This window comes from Trichechus manatus, unplaced genomic scaffold (assembly GCF_000243295.1).
Source record: "Trichechus manatus latirostris isolate Lorelei unplaced genomic scaffold, TriManLat1.0 scaffold00005, whole genome shotgun sequence".
Classification (NCBI taxonomy): Eukaryota; Metazoa; Chordata; class Mammalia; order Sirenia; family Trichechidae; genus Trichechus; species Trichechus manatus.
Genome location: NW_004443941.1, coordinates 23,438,798 through 23,461,130, shown reverse-complemented (window position 1 = coordinate 23,461,130; position 22,333 = coordinate 23,438,798). Strand labels below are relative to the sequence as shown.

General features: G+C 40.1%; 1 protein-coding gene across 10 annotated transcripts in view; it reads right to left on the bottom strand.

Moving 5' to 3' along the window:
* Positions 1–6,088, bottom strand: part of THUMPD2 (THUMP domain containing 2) — a 50,642-nt gene extending 44,554 nt beyond the window's left edge. For 3 of the 10 annotated variants that reach the window (XR_002824826.1, XM_023735654.1, XM_023735669.1), the window contains exon 1: positions 5,942–6,086. Coding sequence is in view for 3 of the 10 variants with exons in the window: in XM_023735654.1 (XP_023591422.1) it covers positions 5,942–5,977 (36 nt within the window). In the remaining 7 variants the exon portion in view is untranslated. Of the gene's footprint in view, positions 1–101; positions 1,290–1,680; positions 1,733–4,774; positions 5,856–5,941 lie in introns of those variants that run through there. The other 7 variants (XM_023735663.1, XM_023735659.1, XM_023735655.1 and 4 more) reach the window with 7 other exon arrangements.
* Between the last annotated feature and the right edge of the window lie 16,245 nt (positions 6,089–22,333).

Here is a 22,333-nt window from a genome sequence, read left to right as displayed (position 1 = left end):
GGATCAAACAAGCGTGTGTGTGGAAGCACTTTAACGTTTACCCTTTGTGAAGAAAGGTATTACACCTTAAAGTTACAGGAAGAATGAATTTTAGTGCTTACGATTAGAAAAACTGCTGAAGCTAGCGTTTTGCCTCTTCTTTAGTGTGTACTGCATGCATATAACCAATCACATCCAACTACAAGACTTAGGGAGAAATGTATCATTTTAGAATATTTTATCCTAATATTTGCTACTTGAAAATTTATTTACGTATACAATCTGAGTTTTCCATTAGAATTAAATTACAACCAAGTGTCTAAAACCAGTTAGTTTTATGTCTAACCCTTCCAAAGCTGAAATAATAGCCTTTATTAAAGTTAGTAACAGCTCTGAACAGTTAGCATTTTGCATTTCTTTTTAAAATTCATGGACTAAGTCTAACACAAAAATTAGAAGTTTAAATTTAGGTAAAAATGTTTAATAATATCAAGAGGTATCAACGTTCTCCTAACTCTACAGATGCCATTTAGCTTGAGGACTAATTTTAAAGTGCTAAATGAAGGGTTAAGGTAATGTTTGAGCTTGTTCTGGTTCATTTTCAATGAGAATTCAAAAACATATTTTATTTAATTTTTAAAAAGACATTATATCTAAGGGAAACACAGAATCTTGAAAAAAGCAACCTTATGCAATCCTCCCATTAAATAACTATGAAATAACTTGGCTATCTGCTTAGCTCTACCCCTGCTGTCATGACCCCACTAAAAAACTAAAAACTGGCTGGCCTATTGAGGACTCGGGATAATAGGCTTTGATATGTTGGTTTATAAAGACAGATGAATGAATTGACAGAGCCTTGCTGGCATTAGGGACATTGCTAATACATTCAATTTTATCAATTTTAACAACTGTTTCTATTATTCTCACAACAAATAGCAGTATTCAATACATCAATCATTGTCATACAAGTTTAATTTCTCCCAATATATTTCTCCAAAGAAGTGAAAAAAAATTATATAGGTTCCTGGGTATTTTTAAATATTAAACGCACAACACACCCAGAAGCCTATAACAAAGTCTGCCCCACCATCAGAGAAGAAACAAAATCAAACATGAATCTGACCAAGCTCTAGAACCAATGACCAATTTAAAGGATTTACAAAGGATAGAGGAACATGTTAAACAACACCGTGGAGACGCAGTCAGAAAATCTAGACCCTGGGAAACTCTAGCAGTGCTGTTCAAACCTTCTGTGATGAAGGAAATATTACATAATCTGTGCTGGCCAGTACAGTAACCGTTAGCCACTTGTGAGTTCTAAGCCCTTGAAATGTGACTAATGTACCTACAAGGGTAAAATCTTTATTTTATTCAATTTTAATTTCAATTTCAATTGCCACTTGTGGGTAGTGGCTACCCTACTGGACAGCACAGCTCTAGACCAAGGGTAGAAAAACAGTCTTGGGGAGTTAAGACTGGTTTTTACATTTTTAAAGGGATGTGAAAACAAACAAGAAAACATAACAGAAGGAGAATATGTACAGAAACCATATGTGACCCACAAAGTCTAAGATGTTTACTATCTGGCCCTTTACAGAAAACACTTGCCAACCCCTGCTCTAGACTACGGGACAAACAACCCAGCTTCTTTAGCAAATAAACTACAAGGGGAAAAACAGAGATGGAGAAAAAACCTACCGATTACAAGAGACAGCATACCAGCCAATTGTACCTGATTCAAATATACAAACTGAGAAACAAAAATGACATTTATGAGACATGTAGAAATTTGAACACCGACTTATATTTGCTAATAAGCAATTATTAATTTTTACATGATAATGGTATTGTGGCTTAAATTATTAAGAAGAGCCTTTATATATTTATTTTATATTATGCTACATATATTATAAAAAAAAGTCTATCCTAGAGCTGTGGTGGTGCAGTAGTTAAGAGGTCGGTTGCTAACCAAAAGGTCGGTGGTTCGAACCCACCAGCTGCTTCTTGGAAACCCTTTGGGGCAGTTCTACTGCATCGCTATGAGTGGAAATCGACTCGATGGAAACAGGTTTTTATATTTAATAGATATATAGGCAAACATTTACAGATAAAATGATATCTGGAATTTGCTTCAAAATAATACGGGGTGGGGAGTGGATGAAGGAGTGAATGGAGCAGAATTTACTATGGGTGGATCACTGTTGGAGCTGGCAGATGAACATGCAGTGTTCATCATACTATTCTATCTACTTTACTGTATGTTTGAGTTTATCCATGACATAAAGCTAGAAACAGTAACAGGAGATTTTCTCTTGCAAGCTGTGTGCTGGAGGAAGCACCTACATCAGAGTCACCTGGGAGGGGAAAGGGTTTGCTTGTTAAACACCTGGGCTTGTTGGCAGCCCTGCTGAAAAGCTTTTGGGGCTGGCACCAGGGATATGCATGTTCAAAAAGCTCCCCAGGTGATTCTTGTGTTCACTAAAATTGGAAACACACTGATTAGAATAATTATTTTTTAAAAGCAAACAATCACTTCTGAATTAATTTGTTTTATAAATTCAGATTTTAGATTTTCTTTAAGCAAGAAACTACACCAAGTTTCAAACACTACTCTCTTGTCATTGCAAGAATGATTTTTAAGTATTCCTGTACAACTCACCTCATGGGAACTAACATTTACTGAGTACCTGCTATTTTCCAGACACTGTGCTACATGGAAGGAGCCTTGGTGGCACAACGGCAAAGCACTCAGCTGCCAACCAAAAAGTTGCAGGTTCAAACCCCCCAGTGGTTCTGCAGAAGAAAGACCTGGCAATCTGCTTCAGTACAGCCAAGAAAACCCTACAGAGCCGTTCTACTCACAACCTTTGTTAGTGGAGTCCTGCATGTTGCCATGTGTCTGAACAGGTTTCAGCAGAGCTTCTGGATTAAGACAGACTAGGAAGAAAGGCCTGGTGGCCTGCTTCAGAAAATAGCCAATGAAAACCCTGTGGATCACAAAAGTCAGATCCACAACCAATAATGGGGATGGCCCAGGACTGGGCAGTGTTCGTTCCACTGTGCGTGGGGTGTCCGTGAGTTGCAGGCTGACTCGACAGCAGCCGACAACAACATGTTACATGCACTATCTATCTGTATCTCAAAGATCACATCGATCCTTTCAGGTAGGTATTGTCATCTCCATTTTATGTCCAGGGAAAGTGAAGCTCAAAAGTTAAATAACTTTACTAAAGTTACAAATCTATTAAAGGAAGATATAAGATTTGAACACATATCTTTGGACTCCGAAGCTGATGTACATTCCACTGTACTGTTAGAGAAACAACCTACATCAAATATTCCAGGGCTGTTTCTCAGGGTAATTTAGTGCAGTGGTAAGGAGCATAAGCTTCCGGTTCGTTCAGGTTTGAACCTCTGCTGAGAATCTGCACTTCTGCCAAGTTCCCAGGCAAAGCTAATGCTGCTGCTTAGGGACCAGTTCTGAGAACCCCTAGTAGAGCAGTGGTTCTCAAAATTTATTATGCATAAGAATCACCTGGGGATCTTGTTAAAATGTAGATTCTGATTTAGTATATCTGGGGTGGAAATGCTCTGCTTCGAAGCTAGAGAGATTCAGATACAAGTCCCAGCTCCACCACTTAGCTTCAGTGTTCTTTTATTTCTTTGTAAAAGTAAAAATGACCTATCAGATAGGATTCTTTGGAGGATTAGGCCATATGATGTACATAGAGTATCTGACACATTTTAAATACTTATTAAATGTCAGTTGCTATCATTATTTCAGGAGAGCCTTACCGTTAAGATAGTTCACTTTGTATTAGAGCAACTGGGATGGAATTTAAGAAGTTATTTATTTAGATCACATTTCCAGGCATGCCCTGGTTGCACAGTGGTTAAAAAGCTCGGCTGCTAACCAAAAGGTAGGCAGCTCGAATCCATACGCCACTCCTCAGAAACCCTATGGGGAAGTTCAACTCTGTCCTATAGGGTCGTTATGAGTCGGAATGGTTTTTTTTTTTTTTTTTGTTTCCAGGAATATCTACCCATAAAAGATGTAAGGCCAAAGGCTGAATATTCCATTTCTAACAATAGCAGAATATGGAAATTCCCAAATCTCTCGGCATTTAGGTAATTGTTCTCACTGTCAAGAAGTTTTTCCTTACGCTTAGTTCAATTTTCTTCACGCAATTAAATTTAGCCCATCTCATTTTGTCTTTGGAGAAGATGGAGAACAAGTGAAGATTTTCTTTTTTCTAATCACCTGCATACCCGGATTAGGTCAACCCATTGCCTTCTATTTTCATACTAAGCACTCCAGGTTAACATTAAAAAAAAAAAAAAAAAAATCAGCACAGCAATATGTCACAGCTACATAGTTGTCAAGGAGATTGGCCCTGTAGTCAGGCTATCTGGGTTGAACATAATCATATTCTCATGCCTGACTTCCTAGACAGCTTGGTTTCAAATCCTAGCTCTGCCAATTTCTAGCTACATGACTTAAGTAAATTACTGGACTTATCTGTGCTTCCTTTTCTTCGTTTGTTAAACATGGAGTACCTACCTTTTTTAAAAAAAAAACAAAGATCCACTGCCATAGAGTTGATCCTGATTCGTGACAACCCCATGTGTTTTAGAGTACAATGGTGCTCCAGAGGGTTTTCAATGGCTGTGATTGTTCAGAAGCAGATTGCCAGGCCTTTCTTCTGAGGCACTTCTGGATGGATTCCAATCACAAACTTTTTGGTTAGAAGCCAAATTTTAATTGTTTACACCACTCAGAACTCTTACCTACCTCATGTCGCTGTGTGCCGTCGAGGAGATTCCGACTCACAGTGACTCTATAAAATAGAACAGAACTGCCCCATAGGGTGTCCTAGGCTGTAAACTTTATGGGAGAAGATCTCGAGGTCTTTTCTCCCGTGGAGCTGCTGGTGCGTTCCAACCGCCAACCTTTCGGATAGCAGCCAAGCCTTTGGGTTGTGAAAATTAAGCCAGTGAATACAAGGTAAGGTTATAAAGACATATGCCTGCTGCATATTAAAGCTTAATAGATGTTAGCAGCTATTATTATAAATTATTGCTTTACTATAGCGGGTAGTCTAAAATGACTGATGTTATTCTTCAGGGAACCCCACCCCCCACCCCACCCCGACTGCAAAAACTCCTTTTCGGGCTTCCACACTGTAGGAGCTCCCGGAGTGGAGTGGGCAATTGCATTTAGAAGTTTTCCTTTTCCGATAACACGTCATTTCTACTGTCATATATACCCAGTCATGATAACGGGAGTCTCTTCTATTACATTTTTCTTTGCTTTCAAGAAACCAACTCAGTGCGTCTTACAACCTGAACTAATATTTACGATCTTGTTCATTTCACTGAAAGTAACAACAGATAAAATACAACCAACAACTGTTAACTTCCCCCGGAAGCTGGACTATGAGTATATTATTATTAGAGCTACTATTTACTGAGTGTATAAAATGTACATTATGTACACTATATTGCATACATATTACAATCTTCACAATATTCCATGAGGATAAGAAAATCATCAACAGGAAACAGAAAATCAAGAGTCAAGTAACTGAACCTGAGGATTACATTTGTATCAGAGGGTGGAGAGGATTCCAAGGTAGGTCTAATTCTAAACACTATCAAATAATTCCTTCTAGAAAGTCTAGGAACTAAATTGCCTCGACCGCACTCGTTACAACTTTAGCCGTGACAGATCCGCAGTAATGAGGTTTGATCTGTAGGGACAGAAACGACCGGCGGTAGTTCCAGCAGGAATTCAAGGACCTGCCAGTAAGCTCCCGAGGGCGGGGCCAGTCGCCGCGGTCGCTCTAGGGGCTGCGCGCGGCTCTCGCGTCGCTTCCCGGGTCTAGGACGGACCCTACCCGGGCGCGGCGGTGACGTGAAGGGCCGCTCACCTCCCGGGCGCCCAGCGAGGCGGACTCACCTGCGTGGCCGCCAGCCGTGCCCGCACCTCTCGCATCAAGAACCGCTCCAGGCCACGGCCTGCGGTGCAAAAGAACCTGGCGCCCTCGACTAGCGGCGACCCCGACCCGGGCCCGGTCGGCCGGGTCTCTCCTGGCGTCCCAGACATGGCGGCTCGGGCGCGGCCCCGTGGCACCGAGTCACGTGGCCTCGGGCGCGCGCGGCGCGCTCCCGCGCTCAAGGCGGCGGCGCGCTGGGCCCAGAGTTGCCGAAGGCGCTGGAGAGGGAAAGGGAGAGCCCCGGAGGATCGAGTTCCCGCGGAGTGGCTTCCGAGAAGTGGCCGTCGAGGGTCTCCTTGGTTAATTAACTACCTAGAACCTCTTTGATTAAAAATCTGGAATCATTTAGAATTACAGGTGGAAGGGACTTCATTGATCAATTAATCAATCCATCTGTCTCATTTCCAGATTGAGGAAACTAAGGCTCAGAGAGGCCAAAAGACAACGAGTTAGCGGCACCGCTGAGGCTGGAACCTAGCTTTCTTTATATGTAGTCTAATGAATTCTTCTCCATCACTCTCAACCCGTCTTCTCCTTCATCCCTCTCCACCACTCTCCTCATATAGAGAGCCCTGCTCTGTCTTAACCAGGAATTGGACCAAACGTGGGAATCCCCAGAACCAAGACCAGAAACTCCCATTCTCCAGCAAAATGCCTCTATGTTCACGAAATAGGTCACATTTCTTAAATTTCTTTCAAGGTAATGAATGCACCGTCCAATTGGGCCACCTGATTTGAGTGGCTTTCCTAATTTTCTTTGAAGGGATTTTTCAAAACTCTGAATTTTAAAATGGCACTGAAAATATTACTTGGGAGGAATAGAATCCATATTACAAAATTAACAGCATTAGATTAGCTCTATAGCTATATATGTTATTGTTGTGTGGTTCGAGTGGAGTTGATTCCGACTCATAGTGACCCTACAGGACAGGGTAGAATTGCCCTATAGGGTTTCCAATCATTAGGGGAGCAGATCACCAGGTCTTTTCTCCTGAGGAGCTGTTGGTGGGTTCTAACGGCCCACTTTTTGCTTAGCACAGCCAAGCGCTTAACCAGTGTGCCACCAGAGCTTCTAGCTAAATATGGAATTAGATATATAGAAACTATTAAATAAATGGATTCCCTGGGTGGCACAAGTGGCTAAGTGCTTGACTACTAGCCTAAAGGTTGGCAGTTTGAACCCACCCAGAGGTGTCTTGGAAGTAAGTCCTGGTGATCTGTTTCTGAAAGGTCACAGCCTTGAAAACCCTATGGAGCAGTTCTGTTCTGCACACATTGGGTCACTGTGAGTTGAATTCGACTCGAGGGCACCTAACAACAACAACATTAAATGACTCTCTGGCAAGTGTCTTCCATGTGAACAACATGAACATACCTCCCCCAGCTCATGGTCTACTGGGATAGTATCATGAAAATTCTTCATGGAGTCATGTAACATGACTTCAGACCCTTCCATTTGGGCGAATTCTTTTTTTTCTTTGCCTCCTGACCTCTGTTCTCTTTCTCTTCATTGCTATCATGGCTATTCCAACTTCACTATACTTTGAGGTTCCTGACTCAAGTCTGTAAGTCTGCTTGGGGAGCATCATGAGACCTCCTTACTACTCCCTCCATTCTATACTCAATACAGAACGTACACAGACACAGTGCATCTCATTAGTTCAACAAATATTGGATACCTACTTTCTGGTGGCTCAGTGGTAGAATTCTTGTCCTCCATGCAGGAGACCTGGGTTTGAATCCTGACTAATATACTTCATTTGCGCCACCGCCTGTCTGACAGTGGAGGCTCGTGTGTTGCTATGATGCTGAACAGGTTTTAGTGGAGCTCCTAGACTAAGATAGACGAGGAAGACCTGGTGATCTAGTTCCTAAAAGCAGCCATTGAAAATCTTATGGATCACATGATCCAATCCCCTAATGATCATGGGGATGGTGCAGGATCGTGAGCATCTTCTTTCCCCTTATGAGTCAGGGGTCAACTTGATGGCAGTTAACAATCGATGGTGTCTCTGCCAGACACTACACTAAGTCCTGAGGATTCAAAGATGAGTAAGCAAGGGTCTTCCCTGGGAGGAACTGATAGGATGGTGAGATTGACTGACTTACCTGGGCCATACCCAGGATGCTAGGCAACACACAGACAAGAAGGAAGCAGGGAGAGCTTCCTGGAGAAATCATTCCTGAGTCAAATGTTGAAGGAAGTGCAAGAATTATTATTATGAGGAAAGGAGATAGTGGTTGTCATAGCGGTGTGTTTCAGTAGGAGGAGCAGTAAGTGAAAAGGTGTGTGGAGGGAGCATGGGAGGGAGCAGAAAGGCCATGGTGAACTGGTGTTATTACAGCATAATTAGGAGTTGGGGAGTTGAGGAGTAGATAGAGATAAGTAGTATGATAAGGGTAGCGTATTAGTGCGCTAGGGCTGCCTAACATAGTGCCAAAAAATGAGAGGATTTAAGAACAGTAGTTTGTTACCTCACAGTTCTGCAGGCTGGAAGTCTGAATTCAGCGTGTGAGCAGGACCATGCTCTCTCTGGAGACTCTAGGGGAAGAACTTTCTTGTCTCTCCCAGGTTCCAGGAGTCCCAGGCTTGCAGCTGCAGCATAATTCCATCTCCACCTCCGTATTTACATAGCTGTCTTCCCTCTATGTGTGTGCCTGTGTCTCTTCTCCACTCTTAGTCGGTTAAGACCCACCCTACTGCAGTGTGACTTCATGTTAACTCTACCGACTGAGCATCTTCAAAGACCCTGTTTCCAAGCAAGGTCGCATTCACAGGTACCAGGGGTTAGGACTTCAACATTTCTTTTGGGGGCACCCAATTCAATCCATAACAGGTAGAGAGGTAGGCAGGGGCGGGTTATGGCAGTGCTGCCCAGGGTAGTTGAAAAAATGACCTCCAGCCTAGTGCTGGCCAGCAACGTGTTCCCAGCTGAGGCGGCATCCTGCAGAGACAATTTTCTCCTTCTACCCACACGCCTTCCCTCCTTCTCATGTCATTCCCCCTCCCTTGGTCAGTAAGGTCAGGGGCTGGTCTTGCTGCAGCTGGAGTGTAATATGCATTTGTTCACCTTTGGGCCCTGCTGCTGGCATCATTTCCACTAACGCCCTTCACAAAATGTCTGCGATGAGATGGAGTGAGGGGAATTCCGCCTCTTTAAGGGGAAATCATTTGTTTTCTGGGAGGAAAATTGCCTAGAATTCTCTCACCCATTATTCACATGCTCCTTTCTTTATCATTTCTGCTTCTCATTAAAAAATGTCTCTACTGAAAAGATCCACCGGTCCCTATAGATGAGTTTAGCGTTTCCAACTGGGTTCTGCTGTTTGACTATTGTGTATTCAGTGTGTAGGAAGTTGGAAGCGGACAGGAGCAATTTTAAAGTGAGTTGTTTTAGGAATTTAGGGAAGGACCATTCACTTGAGTCTCTCTATTTTGGTATGATCAGCAATTCCTTTAGTTCCTAAAAGCATTTGATGTGTGTACTTATATATTAAAATGCAAATGTTTTAGCTTGTGAAATCCTTGAGGATGGAGCCAATGTCATTCATCTGAGCATCGTTAGAGAATACACTGGCTTGCATATGGTAGGTTCTCAGTCAAGGTGTACTGAATTGGATGGAATGTGACTAATTGTAAGGCGCCAACAAAGTAAGTCCTTCTCAGCTAGGAGAGATTGCTACAACCACCATATCAGCAGGAGCCTTTGTGGACAAAATATGAGAATAGGGTAGGGAAGTAAGGGCTGATGGAGGGCACTAATGGGGTAGGTTGTTAGATGCATCAAGTAGATTCTGACCCAGAGCAACCCTGTGTGACAGAGTAGAACTGCCCCATAGGGTTTTCTTGGCTATAATCTTTATGGAAGTAGATCACCAGGTCTTTCTCCCAAACAGCTGCTGGGTGGATTTGAACCACCAACATTTCCGTTAGTGGCTGAATGCTGAACCATTTTGTGCCACTAGGGCTCCTAAAGGGGTAGGCAGACTCAAAAAGTAAACTTCACAACTTTGCCTTCTACCTTCCCCTTCTTCATCGTCCTTCTTTCTTCCCCATGCACCTTATGAATAATGTTTCTTACCCTGGAATATTTGTCACGATCACCTGGAAGTCTTTTCAATATGTGTGCTTGCCAGCCCCCTCTACTCCTCTATACCCCAGTTGAAAGGGGAAAAAAAAAAAAAAAAGCAAAACAAACCCACTGCCCTTGAGTTGATTTTGACTCATAGCGACCCTATAGGACAGTAGAACTGCCCCATAGGGTTTCCAAGGAGCGGCTGGTGGATTTGTGGATTCAAACTTCGGACCTTTGGGTTAAAAGCCGAGCTCTTAACCACTGTGTTACCAGGGCCTCATTCTGATCTAGAGAAACAATTATTTTTTGTTTTTTTAATCTTGTTTTAGTTATGCAGAGCAGAAAATTATTATTCTGATATACGAATACAGTCTAGTGTATCCAGTGCCTTTTCTGAAAAGTGTGCTGGGTATTTAATACGTATTTCAAAACATTAGGCTATTTGGTGTGGATTTTATTTGTTTAAGTATATTTTGAGCCAATAAAACTATATTAATATCTGAGAGAGCCTTATGATACCCCAGTTGGAAGGCAGCATGGAAATTATTTCTTTGATACATTAATTCAATGACCGAATGACTGAATCTGCAACTTCCTTTAATTTAGTTGAATGAATTATATTGCCTAAATAAAATAAAGTCATTTCTTTCTTGAAATTATGTTCACCTCACTCAGTTGTTTAAATATTCATTTTCTATTGCTGCTTTTATGTTTATATTTACTATGAGTTATTTTCCTTTAGAGATTTACTATTACCTATCTTTTTCTATATCTTAGTTCAAAGAAAACACCAGAAATGCCCAAAACTAGCTGACAATACCCATATTTTGATATTTCCCTCTTTCATTTTCTCTTTAGTCTCACTCTTTTCTCACTAGATGGTCATTTATTTTGCATGTTCTCTCACTGGTAATCAAATAAAATCACCTTGAAACTCAAGCAGCTGTGAGCTGCAAATTAAAAAAACAACAACCAGGAGACAGATTTCATTTTCTCAAAAATACAGATACAGTACCACGTTTTAATGCGAATAGTTTTCGGCAGAGTAGAATCTGAACAGTTTATTATAATGTTGCTTTAATTAAGTTAACTATTCTCCTGTTGTTGGCATGAAGAGTTGAGCGGACTGTGAAACAAGGAAGCAGAGTTTACCATGCATTCATCTCCTTCTATTTTCCTGCTTGTTGAAGGGTGATAATTCCAGGGCTTTGAACCGGTTTGTTTTTGGTTTAGACCCCTGCTGAGAATTTGCCTTTCCACCCCAGATATACTGAATTAGAATCTACATTTTAACAAGATACATAAGAATCTTGTGTATACATAAGAGTCACCTGGGGATTTTGTTTAGATTATTATTAAAATTCTCAGTAAGGGTCCGAACCAAAATGAACCAGTTCGAAGCCCTGGATAATTCTTTGCTGCCCACAGACATTTTGTGCTGTTTTGAAAAACAGATTTGGCACCATTGAAAAAGTGCTTTATGATACATAGCCACATATTTTAGGCTTGTCTTCTTTTTTTTTTTTTTTAAATTGTATTTTAGATGAAGGTTTACAGAACAAACTAGCTTCTCATTAAGTATTTAGTACACAGGTTGTTTTATGACATTGGTTAACAGCCCCATGGCATGTCAATACTCTCCCTTCTTGATCTTGGGTTCCCTATTCCTAGCTCTCATGTCCCCTCCTGCCTTCTAGTCCTTGACCCTGGCCTGGTGTGCCCCTGTAGTCTCGTTTTGTCCTATAGGTCTGTATAATCTTTGGCTAAAAAGTGAACCTGCAGAGTGACTTCATTACTTAGCTAAAAGGATGTCCTGAGGCAATACTCTCAGGGTTTCTCCAGTCTCTGTCAGGCCAGTAAGTCTGGTCTTCTTTTAAGTTAGAATTTTGTTCTACATTTTTCTCCAGCTCTGCCAGGACCCTCTACTGTGATCCCTGTCAGAGCAGTCAGTGGTGGTAGCTGGGCACCATCTAGTTGTACTGAACTCAGTCTGGTGGAGGCCGTGGTAGTTGTGATATATTAGTCCTTTGGACTAATCTTTCCCTTGTGACTTTAGTTTTCTTCATTTTTCCTTGCTCCTGAAGGGGTGAAACCAGTGGAGTATCTTAGATGGCCGCTCACAGGCTTTTAAGACCCCAGTTGCTACTCACCAGAGTAGAATGTAGAACATTTTCTTTGTAAACTGTTATGCCAATTGAGCTAGATGTTCCCTGAGACCATGGTCCCCACAGCCCTCAGCCCTCAGCCCAGTAATTTGGTCCCTAAGGGAGTTTGTATTTGTCATTGAGGCTTCCATGACCTTACCCTAAACAATTTGTGTTGGCTTTCCCAGTATTGTGTACTGTCTTACCCTTCACCAAAGTTACCACTCATCTATTGTCCGTTTAGTGTTTTTCAACTCCCACCCATCCCATCCTTCGTAACCATTAGAGATTGTTTCTTTTTGTGTGTAAACCTTTTCATGAGTTTTTATTGTAGTGGTCTCATACAATATTTGTCCTTTTGTAATTGACTTTATTTCACTCAGCATAATGCCCTCCAGATTCATCTATGTTGTGAGATGCTTTGCAGATTCATTGTTGTTCTTTATCACTGCATAGTACTCCATTGGATGTATGTACCATAGTTTGTTTATCCATTCATCTGTTGATGGGCATCTAGCTTGTTTCCATCTTTTTGCTATTGTGAACAGTGCTACAAAGAGCATGGGTGTGCGTATTTCTATTTGTATGATGGCTCTTATTTCTCTAGGATATATTTCTAGGAGTGAGATTGCTGGATCATATGGTATTTCTATTTCTAGCTTTCTAAGGAAGCACTGTATCAGTTTTCCACCAGCAGTGCATAAGAGTTCCAATCTCCCCGCAGCCTCTCCAACATTTGTTATTTTCTGTTTCTTTGAATCGTGCCAGTAATGACAGGGTTAGATGGTATCTCACTGTGGTTTTGATTTGTATTTCTCTAATGGCTAGTGATCACAAGCATTTAGTCATGTGTCTGTTAGCCACTTGAACGTCTTCCCTGATGAAGTGTCTGTTCATTTTATTTGCCCATTTTTTATTTGGATTGTTTGTCTTTTTGTTGTAGAGGTGTTGGATTTTCCTATAGATTTTAGAGATTAGACCTTTGTCGGATTTGTAATAGCCAAAAAATTTTTCCCAGTCTGTAGGTTCTCTTTTTACTCTTTTGACAGAGTCTTTTGATGAGCATAAGTGTTTAATTTTTAGAAGATTCCAGTTATCTAGCTTATCTTCTGGAGTTTGTATGTTGTTAGTTAAGGTTTGTATCCTGTTAATGCCGTGTATTAGGGTCTCTAGCATTGATCCTATTTTTTCTTCTATAATCTTTATAGTTTTTGTTTTATATTTAGGTCTTTGATTCATTTTGAATTAGTTTTTGTGTATGGTGTGAGGTATGGCTCCTGTTTCATTTTTTTTGCTGATACACATCCAGTTTTGCCAGCACCATTTGTTAAAAAGACTGTCTTTTCCGCATTTGATGGATTTGGGGCCCTTGTTGAAGATCAGGTGACCGTAGGTAGATGGATTTATATCTGGGTTCTTGATTCTGTTCCATTGGTCAACCTATCTGTCCTTGTACCTGTACCAGGCTGTTTTGACTACCATAGGTGTAGAGTAGGTTCTGAGGTCAGGTAGTGCAAGTCCTCCTACTTTATTCTTCTTCTTCAATGATGCTTTACTTATCCAGGGCCTCTTTGCATTCCATATAAAGTTAGTGATTGTTTTTTCCATCTCTTTAAAGAATGTTGTTGGTATTTAGATCGGGATTGCATTGTATTTGTAAATTGTTTGGGTAGAATTGTCATTTTCACAATGCTGAGTCTACCTATCCATGAGCATGGTATGTTTTTCCACTTATGTAGATCTCTTTTGGTTTCTTGCCCTAGTTTTTTGTAGTTTTCTTTGTATAGGTCTTTTACATCCCTGGTTAGATTTATTCCTAAGTATTTTTTTTTTTTAGGGGATATTACAAATGGTATTGTTTTCCTAATTTTCTTTTCGTCATTCTCTTTATTGGTGTATAGGAATCCAATGGATTTTTGTATGTTTATCTTGTATCCTGCCACTCTACTGAATCTATTAGTTCCAACAGTTTTCTCATGGAGTCTTTTGGGTTTTCTATATCAAATCATCTGCAAATAGGGACAGTTTTACTTCTTCATTACCAATTTGGATGCCCTTTATTTCTTTTTCTTGCCTTATTGCTCTAGATAGGACTTCCAGCAGAATGTTAAATAGGAGTGATGATAAAGAACATCCTTTTCTTGTTGCTGTTCTCAAGGGGAATGTTTTCAGCCTCTCTCCATTAAGAATGATGTTGGCTGTTGGTTTTGTAAAGATGCCTGTCTTAATCTGGGTTCTCTAGAGAAGCAAAACCAGTAAAGTGTATAAATATATATATAGAGAGAGATTTATATCAAGGAAATGGCTCACATGATTGTAGAGGCTGGAACGTTCCAAGTCTGTGGATCAGGATAGAGGCTTCTCTTAATTCACATAGCCATAGGGGCTGGTGAATCCAAGATTGGCAGGTCAGAGAGCAAGGCAGAAGATCGACGAATCCCAAGATCGGCAGATAAGCTGATAGCTCAAGTCCCGTGAATTGGAGGTCAGATGAACAGGAGGCAGCTGCAGGATCCAGAGTAAGCAAAAAAGCCAGAATGCCTGCTTATATTCAGATGCAGCCCCCACCCACAAGGAAACTCCTTTCAACTGATTGGCTACTCACAGCAGATTCCATCATGGGAGAGATCACATATAAATACAGAGAATCATGGCCCAGCCAAGTTTACACACAATCTTAACCATCAAAATGCCCTTTATTATGTTGAGGAATTTCCCTTCTACACCTATTTTATTGAGAGGTTTTTTTTTTTATCATGAATGAGTGTTGCACTTTGTTGAATGCCTTTTCTGCATCGATTGAGATGATCATGTGATTCTTTTTTTTCCTTTTATTTACGTGGTGGATTATGTTGATTGATTTTCTAATGTTGAACCATCCTTGCATACCTGGTATGAATCCTACTTGGTTGTGGTGTATTATTTTTTTGATACGATGCTGAATTCTATTGGCTAGAATTTTGTCGAGAATTTTTGCATCTATATTCATGAGAAACATTGGTCTGTAATTTTTTCTTTTTTTTTTCTTGGTGTCTTTGCCTGGTTTTGGTATCAGGGTTATGCTGGCTTCATAGAATGAATTTGGAAGTATGCCTTCCTTTTCTATGTTCTGAAATAATTTGAGTAGTACTGTTGTAAGCTCTTCTCTGAATGTTTGGTAGAATTCTCCAGTGAAGCCATTTGGGCCAGGGTTTTTTTGTTGGGACTTTTTTTTATTAACTTTTTAATCTCCTATCTTGTTATGGGTCTGTTCAGATTTTCAATGTTAATTTGTGATAGTTTGGGTAGGTATGTGTTTCTAGAAATTTATCCATTTCCTCTAGATTTTCAAATTTGTTGGAGTATAGTTTTTCATAATACTCTGTTATGATCGTTTGTATTTCAGTTGGGTCTGTTGTAATGTCCCCTCATTTCATTTCTTATATGGGTTATTTGCGTCCTCTCCTGTTTTTCCTTTTGTCAGTTTGGCTAGTAGTTTGTGGATTTTGTTGATCCTTTCAAAGAACTAAATTTTTGATTTTTTGATTCTTTCTATTCCTTTTCTATTCTCTATTTCATTTATTTCTGCTCTGATTTTTATTATTTCCTTTCTTCTGGTGGCTGTAGGCTTCTTTTGACGTTCTCTTTCTATTTGTTTGAGTTGTGTAGCTAATGTTTTGATTTTGTCCCTTTCTTCTTTTTCCATGTGTGCATCTATTGCTATATATTGACCTCTGATTACTGCCTTTGCTGTGTCCCAAAGGTTTATGATATGTTTTCATTGTCATTTGCTTCTAGGAATTTTTCGATTCCGTCTTTGATTTCTTCTATTACCCAGTAGTTTTTAAGCAGGATGTTATTAAGTTTCCATTAATTGTTTTTTTTTTCCCTTGCTCTTCCTGTTGTTAATTTCTACTTTGATGGTGTTGTGATCAGAGAAGATCATTGGTATTATCTCAGTGCTTTGGATTTTGTTGAGGGTTGCTTTGTGGCCTAAGATGTGGTCTATTCTGGAGAACGTTCCATGTGCGTTGGAAAAGAATGTGTACTTTGCAACTGTTGGGTGGAGTATTCTATATATGTCTATGAGTTGAATTTGGTTAATTGTGGCCTTTAGATATCTGTATCTTTGTTGAATTTCTTTCTAGATGTTCTGTCCTTTCCCGAGAGTGGTGTGTTGAAGTCTCCTATTATTATGGTGAAACTGTCAATTTCTCTTTTCAGTGCTGTTAAAAGTTTGTTTTATGTATTTTGGAGCCCTGTCATTGGGTGTGTAGATATTAACTGTGGTTATGTCTTCATGCTGGATCATCCCTTTAATCCTAATATAGTGGCCCTCCTTGTCTTTTATGGTGGATTTTGTTTTAAAGTCTATTTTTATCTGTGATTAGTATTGCTACTCCTGCTCTTTTTTGGTGGCTGTTTGCTTGATATGTTTTATTCCATCCTTTGATTTTTAATAAATTTATGTCTTTGTTTCTAAGGTGTTTCTCTTGTAGACAGCATATTGATGGATCCTGTTTTTTATCCATTCTGTCACTCTCTGTCTCTTTATGGGTGTATTTAGACGATTTATGTTCATTGTAATTATTGATAGGTATGTGTTTATTGTTGTCCTTTTGTAGTGCTTTTTTTTTGTGGTGCTGATGATTTCTTTGTTCCTCTTACTCTCCTGTGCTGAATTCCTTTTGGTCGTGGATTTTTTTCATTTCTTTTGTTTTTGTAGATTTTATTTTTACTGAGACTTTATGTTTTTCTTCTTTATTTTGATGTGTAGGTTGGTTAGCTTTCTTTTTGGTTACCTTGAAATTTACCCTTATCCTCCTAGGTTTGAACCAGTCTATTATTACTTGGTATCACCTTGCCTTCCTCTCCATTAGAAAGTTCTTTATCTATATTGTTTATTCCCTCTTTTATTTTTCTGATGTTATTGTCATTTGCAGATTAACCTTTATGATTCCTGTTGTAAATCTTTTGGTTTTGAATAATCCTTGAGAGCTCATTTCCTAGGTTGGTATCTGGTTGGTGCAATCTTGTATCCTAGATTCAGGCTGTTGTCTGATGTTTGTTCTCAAACCAAAGGACTCCCTTTAATAATTCTTGTAAGTTTTGTTTGGTTTTTACATATTGCCTTAATTTCTGTTTATCTGGAAATGTCCTAATTTCATCATCATATTTGAATGAGAGTTTTGCAGGATATATTATTCTTAGTTGGCAAATTTTTTCTTCCAAGGTTTTATATACATTATCCCATTGCCTTCTTGCCTGCATAGTTTCTGCCAAGTAATCAGAGCTTAGTCTCATTGTTTCCTGTCTGTATGGGATGTTGCGTTTTTCTCGAGCTGCTCTCGGGATTCTTTCTTAGTCTTTGGTTTTAGCGAACATGCCTTGGTGATTTTCTTTTGGAGTCTATCCTATATGGGGTTCGTTGAGCTTCTTGGATGGTCAGCTTTTCATCTTTCATGGTATTGGTGAAGTTTTCTGCCAGTAATTCTTCAGTGATCTTCTCTGTGTTTTCCATTTTCTCCCCCTGTTCTGGAACTCCAGTCACTCACAGATTTTTGCTTTTGATTGTATCCCACGTAATTCTCAGGGTTTCTTCATTTTTCTTGGTTCTTTTTTCTGATTTTAACTCAAACAGAGTTGTAGCCAATTGTTTGTCTTCAATTTCACTGATCCTGTCTTCCATTGTTTCAGATCTGTTCCTCAGCCCTTCTCTGACACTGTTCATTTCCGAAATCTTGTTTCTCTTTTGAATTTCTGATTGTTTTTGTATGATTTCTAATTGTGAATTTATTTTAGCGTTTTGTTCCCGTATTATTTTCCTGAATTCTTCCATTTTTTGTCCATATTTTCCATGAATTTGTCTGCCTTTTCCATGAATTCATCTATTTTTTCCTCATTTTTATCTGCTTGTTGCTTCAACTCTTGGATCCTTCTGAATATTAGAGATTTGAATGCCCTATCAAGTAGTTTTAGTGCCTTTTCTTCTACTGGAAAGTCATCTAGTGTTTTATTTTGGACACCTACTGGAACCATCCTGTCCTGTTTTTTTACGTGTTTTGATATTTTCTGCTGTCTTCATAATATTCAGTAGTTATTTTCCTTGTTTATTGATAGTAGATTTGTTTGTTTTGTCCTGCTTTTTGTTTTATTTGGTTATGTCTGAGCAGGTGAGCTGTGCTTTCTCTTTTGTTTGCTCTCTGTGGACACGATATTTTTCACTTCCTTGTCCAATGGGCAGGGTCGGTCTCTCAGCTATGGTGCAGCAGGGCAGGTTAGCTGAAGGGGAGGAGCTAGGACGGTTGTTTGTGGCACGTACTGGAGCCAACAAGGTGAGCTGAGGGTCAGTGCAGGGCAGGTCCTGGTAGGCTGTGCCCGTGCTGCTCAGCAGTCCAATGTTCAGCACATGGTACAGATAGGCAGGAGGGAGGAGGAGGGGGAGATTGTGATGTGTGGAGCTAAGTTGGATATTGAGAGAGAGGAGAGAGAAACAGGAGCAAAAAAAAAATGCTGAGGGAGCTTGCTGTTGGGGTGGAGAGACAAGAAACTGAGAAATGAAGAAAAACGAAAGCAAAATAAATAAATAAAAAATTTAACAAAGTCCACAGGGATCTCACCGACGTGGCTGCAGAGACCTGGAAGTGGCTCCCAAGCCACACAGTACATCCCAGCTAGACATAGTGGAGATGATACACAGCACCAGGAATTAAGGAGACAGGAAAAGAAGGTAAGTAGAAAGAGATGAGAATCCAAGAAATGAAAAAAATAAAAAGGAAAAACAAAAGAAAAAGCAAAGAAAGAAACAAAAGCCCCCAGGGATCCCACCAGCGTGATGGCGCAGGCCAGGGAAGCAGTTCCCCAGCTGAGCGGCGCTTCACAGCCTGGAAGAAGAAGCAAAGATGGCACACGGAATCAGGTGTTCAAGAGGAAAGAGGGGGAGGAGGTGAGAGGCAGGGAAGAAACCAGAAGAGACCAAAAAAAGCAACACCACCAACAACAACAAAAAAAAAATGGCAGTGAAGAAGCTGGCCCATGTGGACGGGGCAAATCTTCACATCACGGAACTGGTGCCTCCCATGCTGAGGTCGCTGCCCACTGGGAAGTGGTGGATCGGCCTGCCAGGAAGCAGAAAATTGGCCCTCTGGGAAGTCAGGAATCGGCCACAGAGAAGTTGCAGATTGACCCATCAGGAAGCAACGAATCAGCCTGCCAGGAAGCCAAGAATCAGCTCACCGGTAAGCCGCAGATTGGCCAGCCGGGAGGTGGAGAAGGCTGAGCAAAGGGACGCAGGGTGGGGAGTGGGAAAATGTGTCTCACTGGTTACCAGTTGCTCTGTCTCCTGCTGTGAGCTCAGTGAATCTGCTTTCCTATACTCCTTGTCCACCGATCTTTGACAGAAGTCCAAGATGGTGGATCCGTGCTGTGTTAGCTATTAGGGGACCTCCGCTTGTAACTCCTCACTTTCTGTTCTCTGTCAGTTTCTTATTCCATTCAGTGCTTGGCTGAGTTCTTTATCTCTTCATTTGATGCTTAGGGTTCCAGGATTGACGTTTGTCTCTGTTTTACTTAGTTTTTCTGGTCTTTGCTGTGGAGAGATGGTGTGGTGCTTCTGTCTATAGCACCACGTTGGCTCCTCCCCTAGGCTTGTCTTTTAACAATTTCTCTTAAAAAGCTAGAAATTTAATAATTTAAAACATACTGTTAATGTTTAATGCTATAATTTTTCAAAATAAGTATGAATTACTTGGCTAAAAAGAAAAGAACAATATAGATAAAAAAAATGAATGCATGCAGCTTGCAGTACCAACTTAGGCAATCATTTGGTTCTTTCATAAAATATTTTCCAAATAGTACATATTGTTGTTGTGTGCTGCTGAGTCAAATCCAACTCATAGTGACCCTATAGGACAGAGTAGAACTGCCCCATAGGGTTTCTTCCACTGAAATCTTAATGGGAACAGATCGCTAGGTCTTTTCTCCTGCGGAGCAGCTGGTGGGTTCAAACTGCTGGAGGCAGAGATTGGAGTTATACTGCTACAAACCAAAGAACACCTGGAGCTACTAGGAGCTGGGAAAGCTAAGAAGGGACCTTTCCCTAGAGCCCTCAGAGTGAGCATGGTCCTACCTATATCCTGAATTCGAACTTCTAGCCTCCAGAACTGAGACAATAAATTTCTGTTGTTTTAAGCCACCTATTTTGTGATAATTTTTATAGCAGCCCTGGGAAACTAATACAACACCTGTATATTTTAAATGTATGACCCAGTTGTGGTATTTGCTATTTGAAACTGGCTATACTTATAATTAAGAAAAAAAGTTATATACATCACTTTATTGAAAACTGTGTTAGATGACAACCTGATTTGGAAATTCTTTGCCTTATAAACAATTCTTTTTAAAGGTATAGTCGACTTCCTACTTAGACAGTGCCAAAATAATATTCGAAAACTTAAGTAATAATTTCTCAATAATAAGATAAATCTAATGAGGGCAAATTCAAGGAAAAATTGAAGAAAGATTGGCTAGGTACGAGTTCAATCCAAATTTATCTGGTATAACCCTGAATACAGAAAGTGGACCACAAATTAATCACAGATTTATATTTATTAACTATTATTTAATGTAGTATTTTTCTGACATTTATTATAATAACTCCATTTTTGACGTGTATGAACGTAGAGAAAGTTCATGAGAAAAGACAAAAATAACTAATGAAAATAAATCTTAGGTAAAGTTAAAAGAAGCTGAAATTGTTTAGCTTGCTGAAATGAAGGCTAAGAAAGGCCATAATTATCCTCAAAAATATAAATGGGATCGTTAGTGGATACTGGCTTGTTGATAAAGAGGACTAAAAAAGGGGCCTCTTTAAAGCCTCTTGAGACTTCTAAGTTGCGTTGTCAGATGGTCTAGGGGTCTGGCCTGCTGATTCGTTTCTCACTAAGGTTATCTTCTCAGCTTGCCAGAGTACAGCAAACTCTTGTTAACCATATTCTAAGCAAGGTAACCAGTATCAGTTGCTGTTGAGTCAGCTCCCACTTGTGGTGACTCCATGTGTGTCAGACTAGAACTGTGCTCCATAGGGTTTTCAGTGACTGATTTTTTGGAAGTACATTGTCAGGCCTTTCTTCCCAGGTACCTCTGGATGGACTTGAACCTTCAACTTTTTCGTTAGTAGCCAAGTGCATTAACCGTTTACACTACCCAGGGACTCTAAGCAAAGTAAATCGAAGAAAACCCATTGCTGTCAAGTTGATTCTGACTCATGGTATCCCCATGTATTACAGAGTAGAACTGCTCCATAAGGTTTTCCTGGCTGTTATCTTTATGGAAGCAGATGCCAGGCCTTTGTTCCACGATGCAGCTGGGTGGGTTTGAACTGCCAACCTTTAGGTTAGTTGATAAGTGCAAACTATTTGCGCCACCCAGGACCTTCTAAGCAAGGTAGACGTCCCAAAACTCAGTCCATAGAGGGTTAACTTACAAAGCAAGGACAGTTAGACTTACTGAAAAGGATAGTTGGGCAATGATCCACTTCGAAAGAATCTGATAAATGAAAAAAAAAAAAAAAAGCCCACTCTTCTCCTGTAAGCTCTTTAGTATTATTCCTCTATTAGGACTTACCATATTGAGTTTTGATGATTTTTTTTTTTTTTGTATTTGTCTCCCCCACTAAATTCTAACTTATGAAACTTATTCATCTTTTGTACCCAGTTGTTATGGACTGAATTGTGTCTCCCAAAAAGATATATTGAAGTCCTAACTCCTTGGACCTGTGAAAGTGAACTTGATTGGAAATAAGGTCTTTGAAATTGTTATTAGTTAACATGAGTTAACATGGGTTTATGCCAGAGTAGGGTGGATCCTAATTCAATATGAGTGGTATCCTTATAAAGAGGAGAGGAGACACAGAGAGACACACAGAGGAAGGATGGCTGTGTGAAGATGAATCTCTAAGCCAAGGAACACCTGGGGCTACCCGAGTCCTGGAGAGACAAGAAAGGATCTTCCCCTAAAGACTTTGGAGAGATCTAGGAATATATCCTAGAGAAATAAGAGCTGTCACATGAATAGACATATGCACACCCATGTTCATTGCAACATTATTCACAATAGTGAAAAGATGGAAACCACCTAACTAACCATCAACAGATGA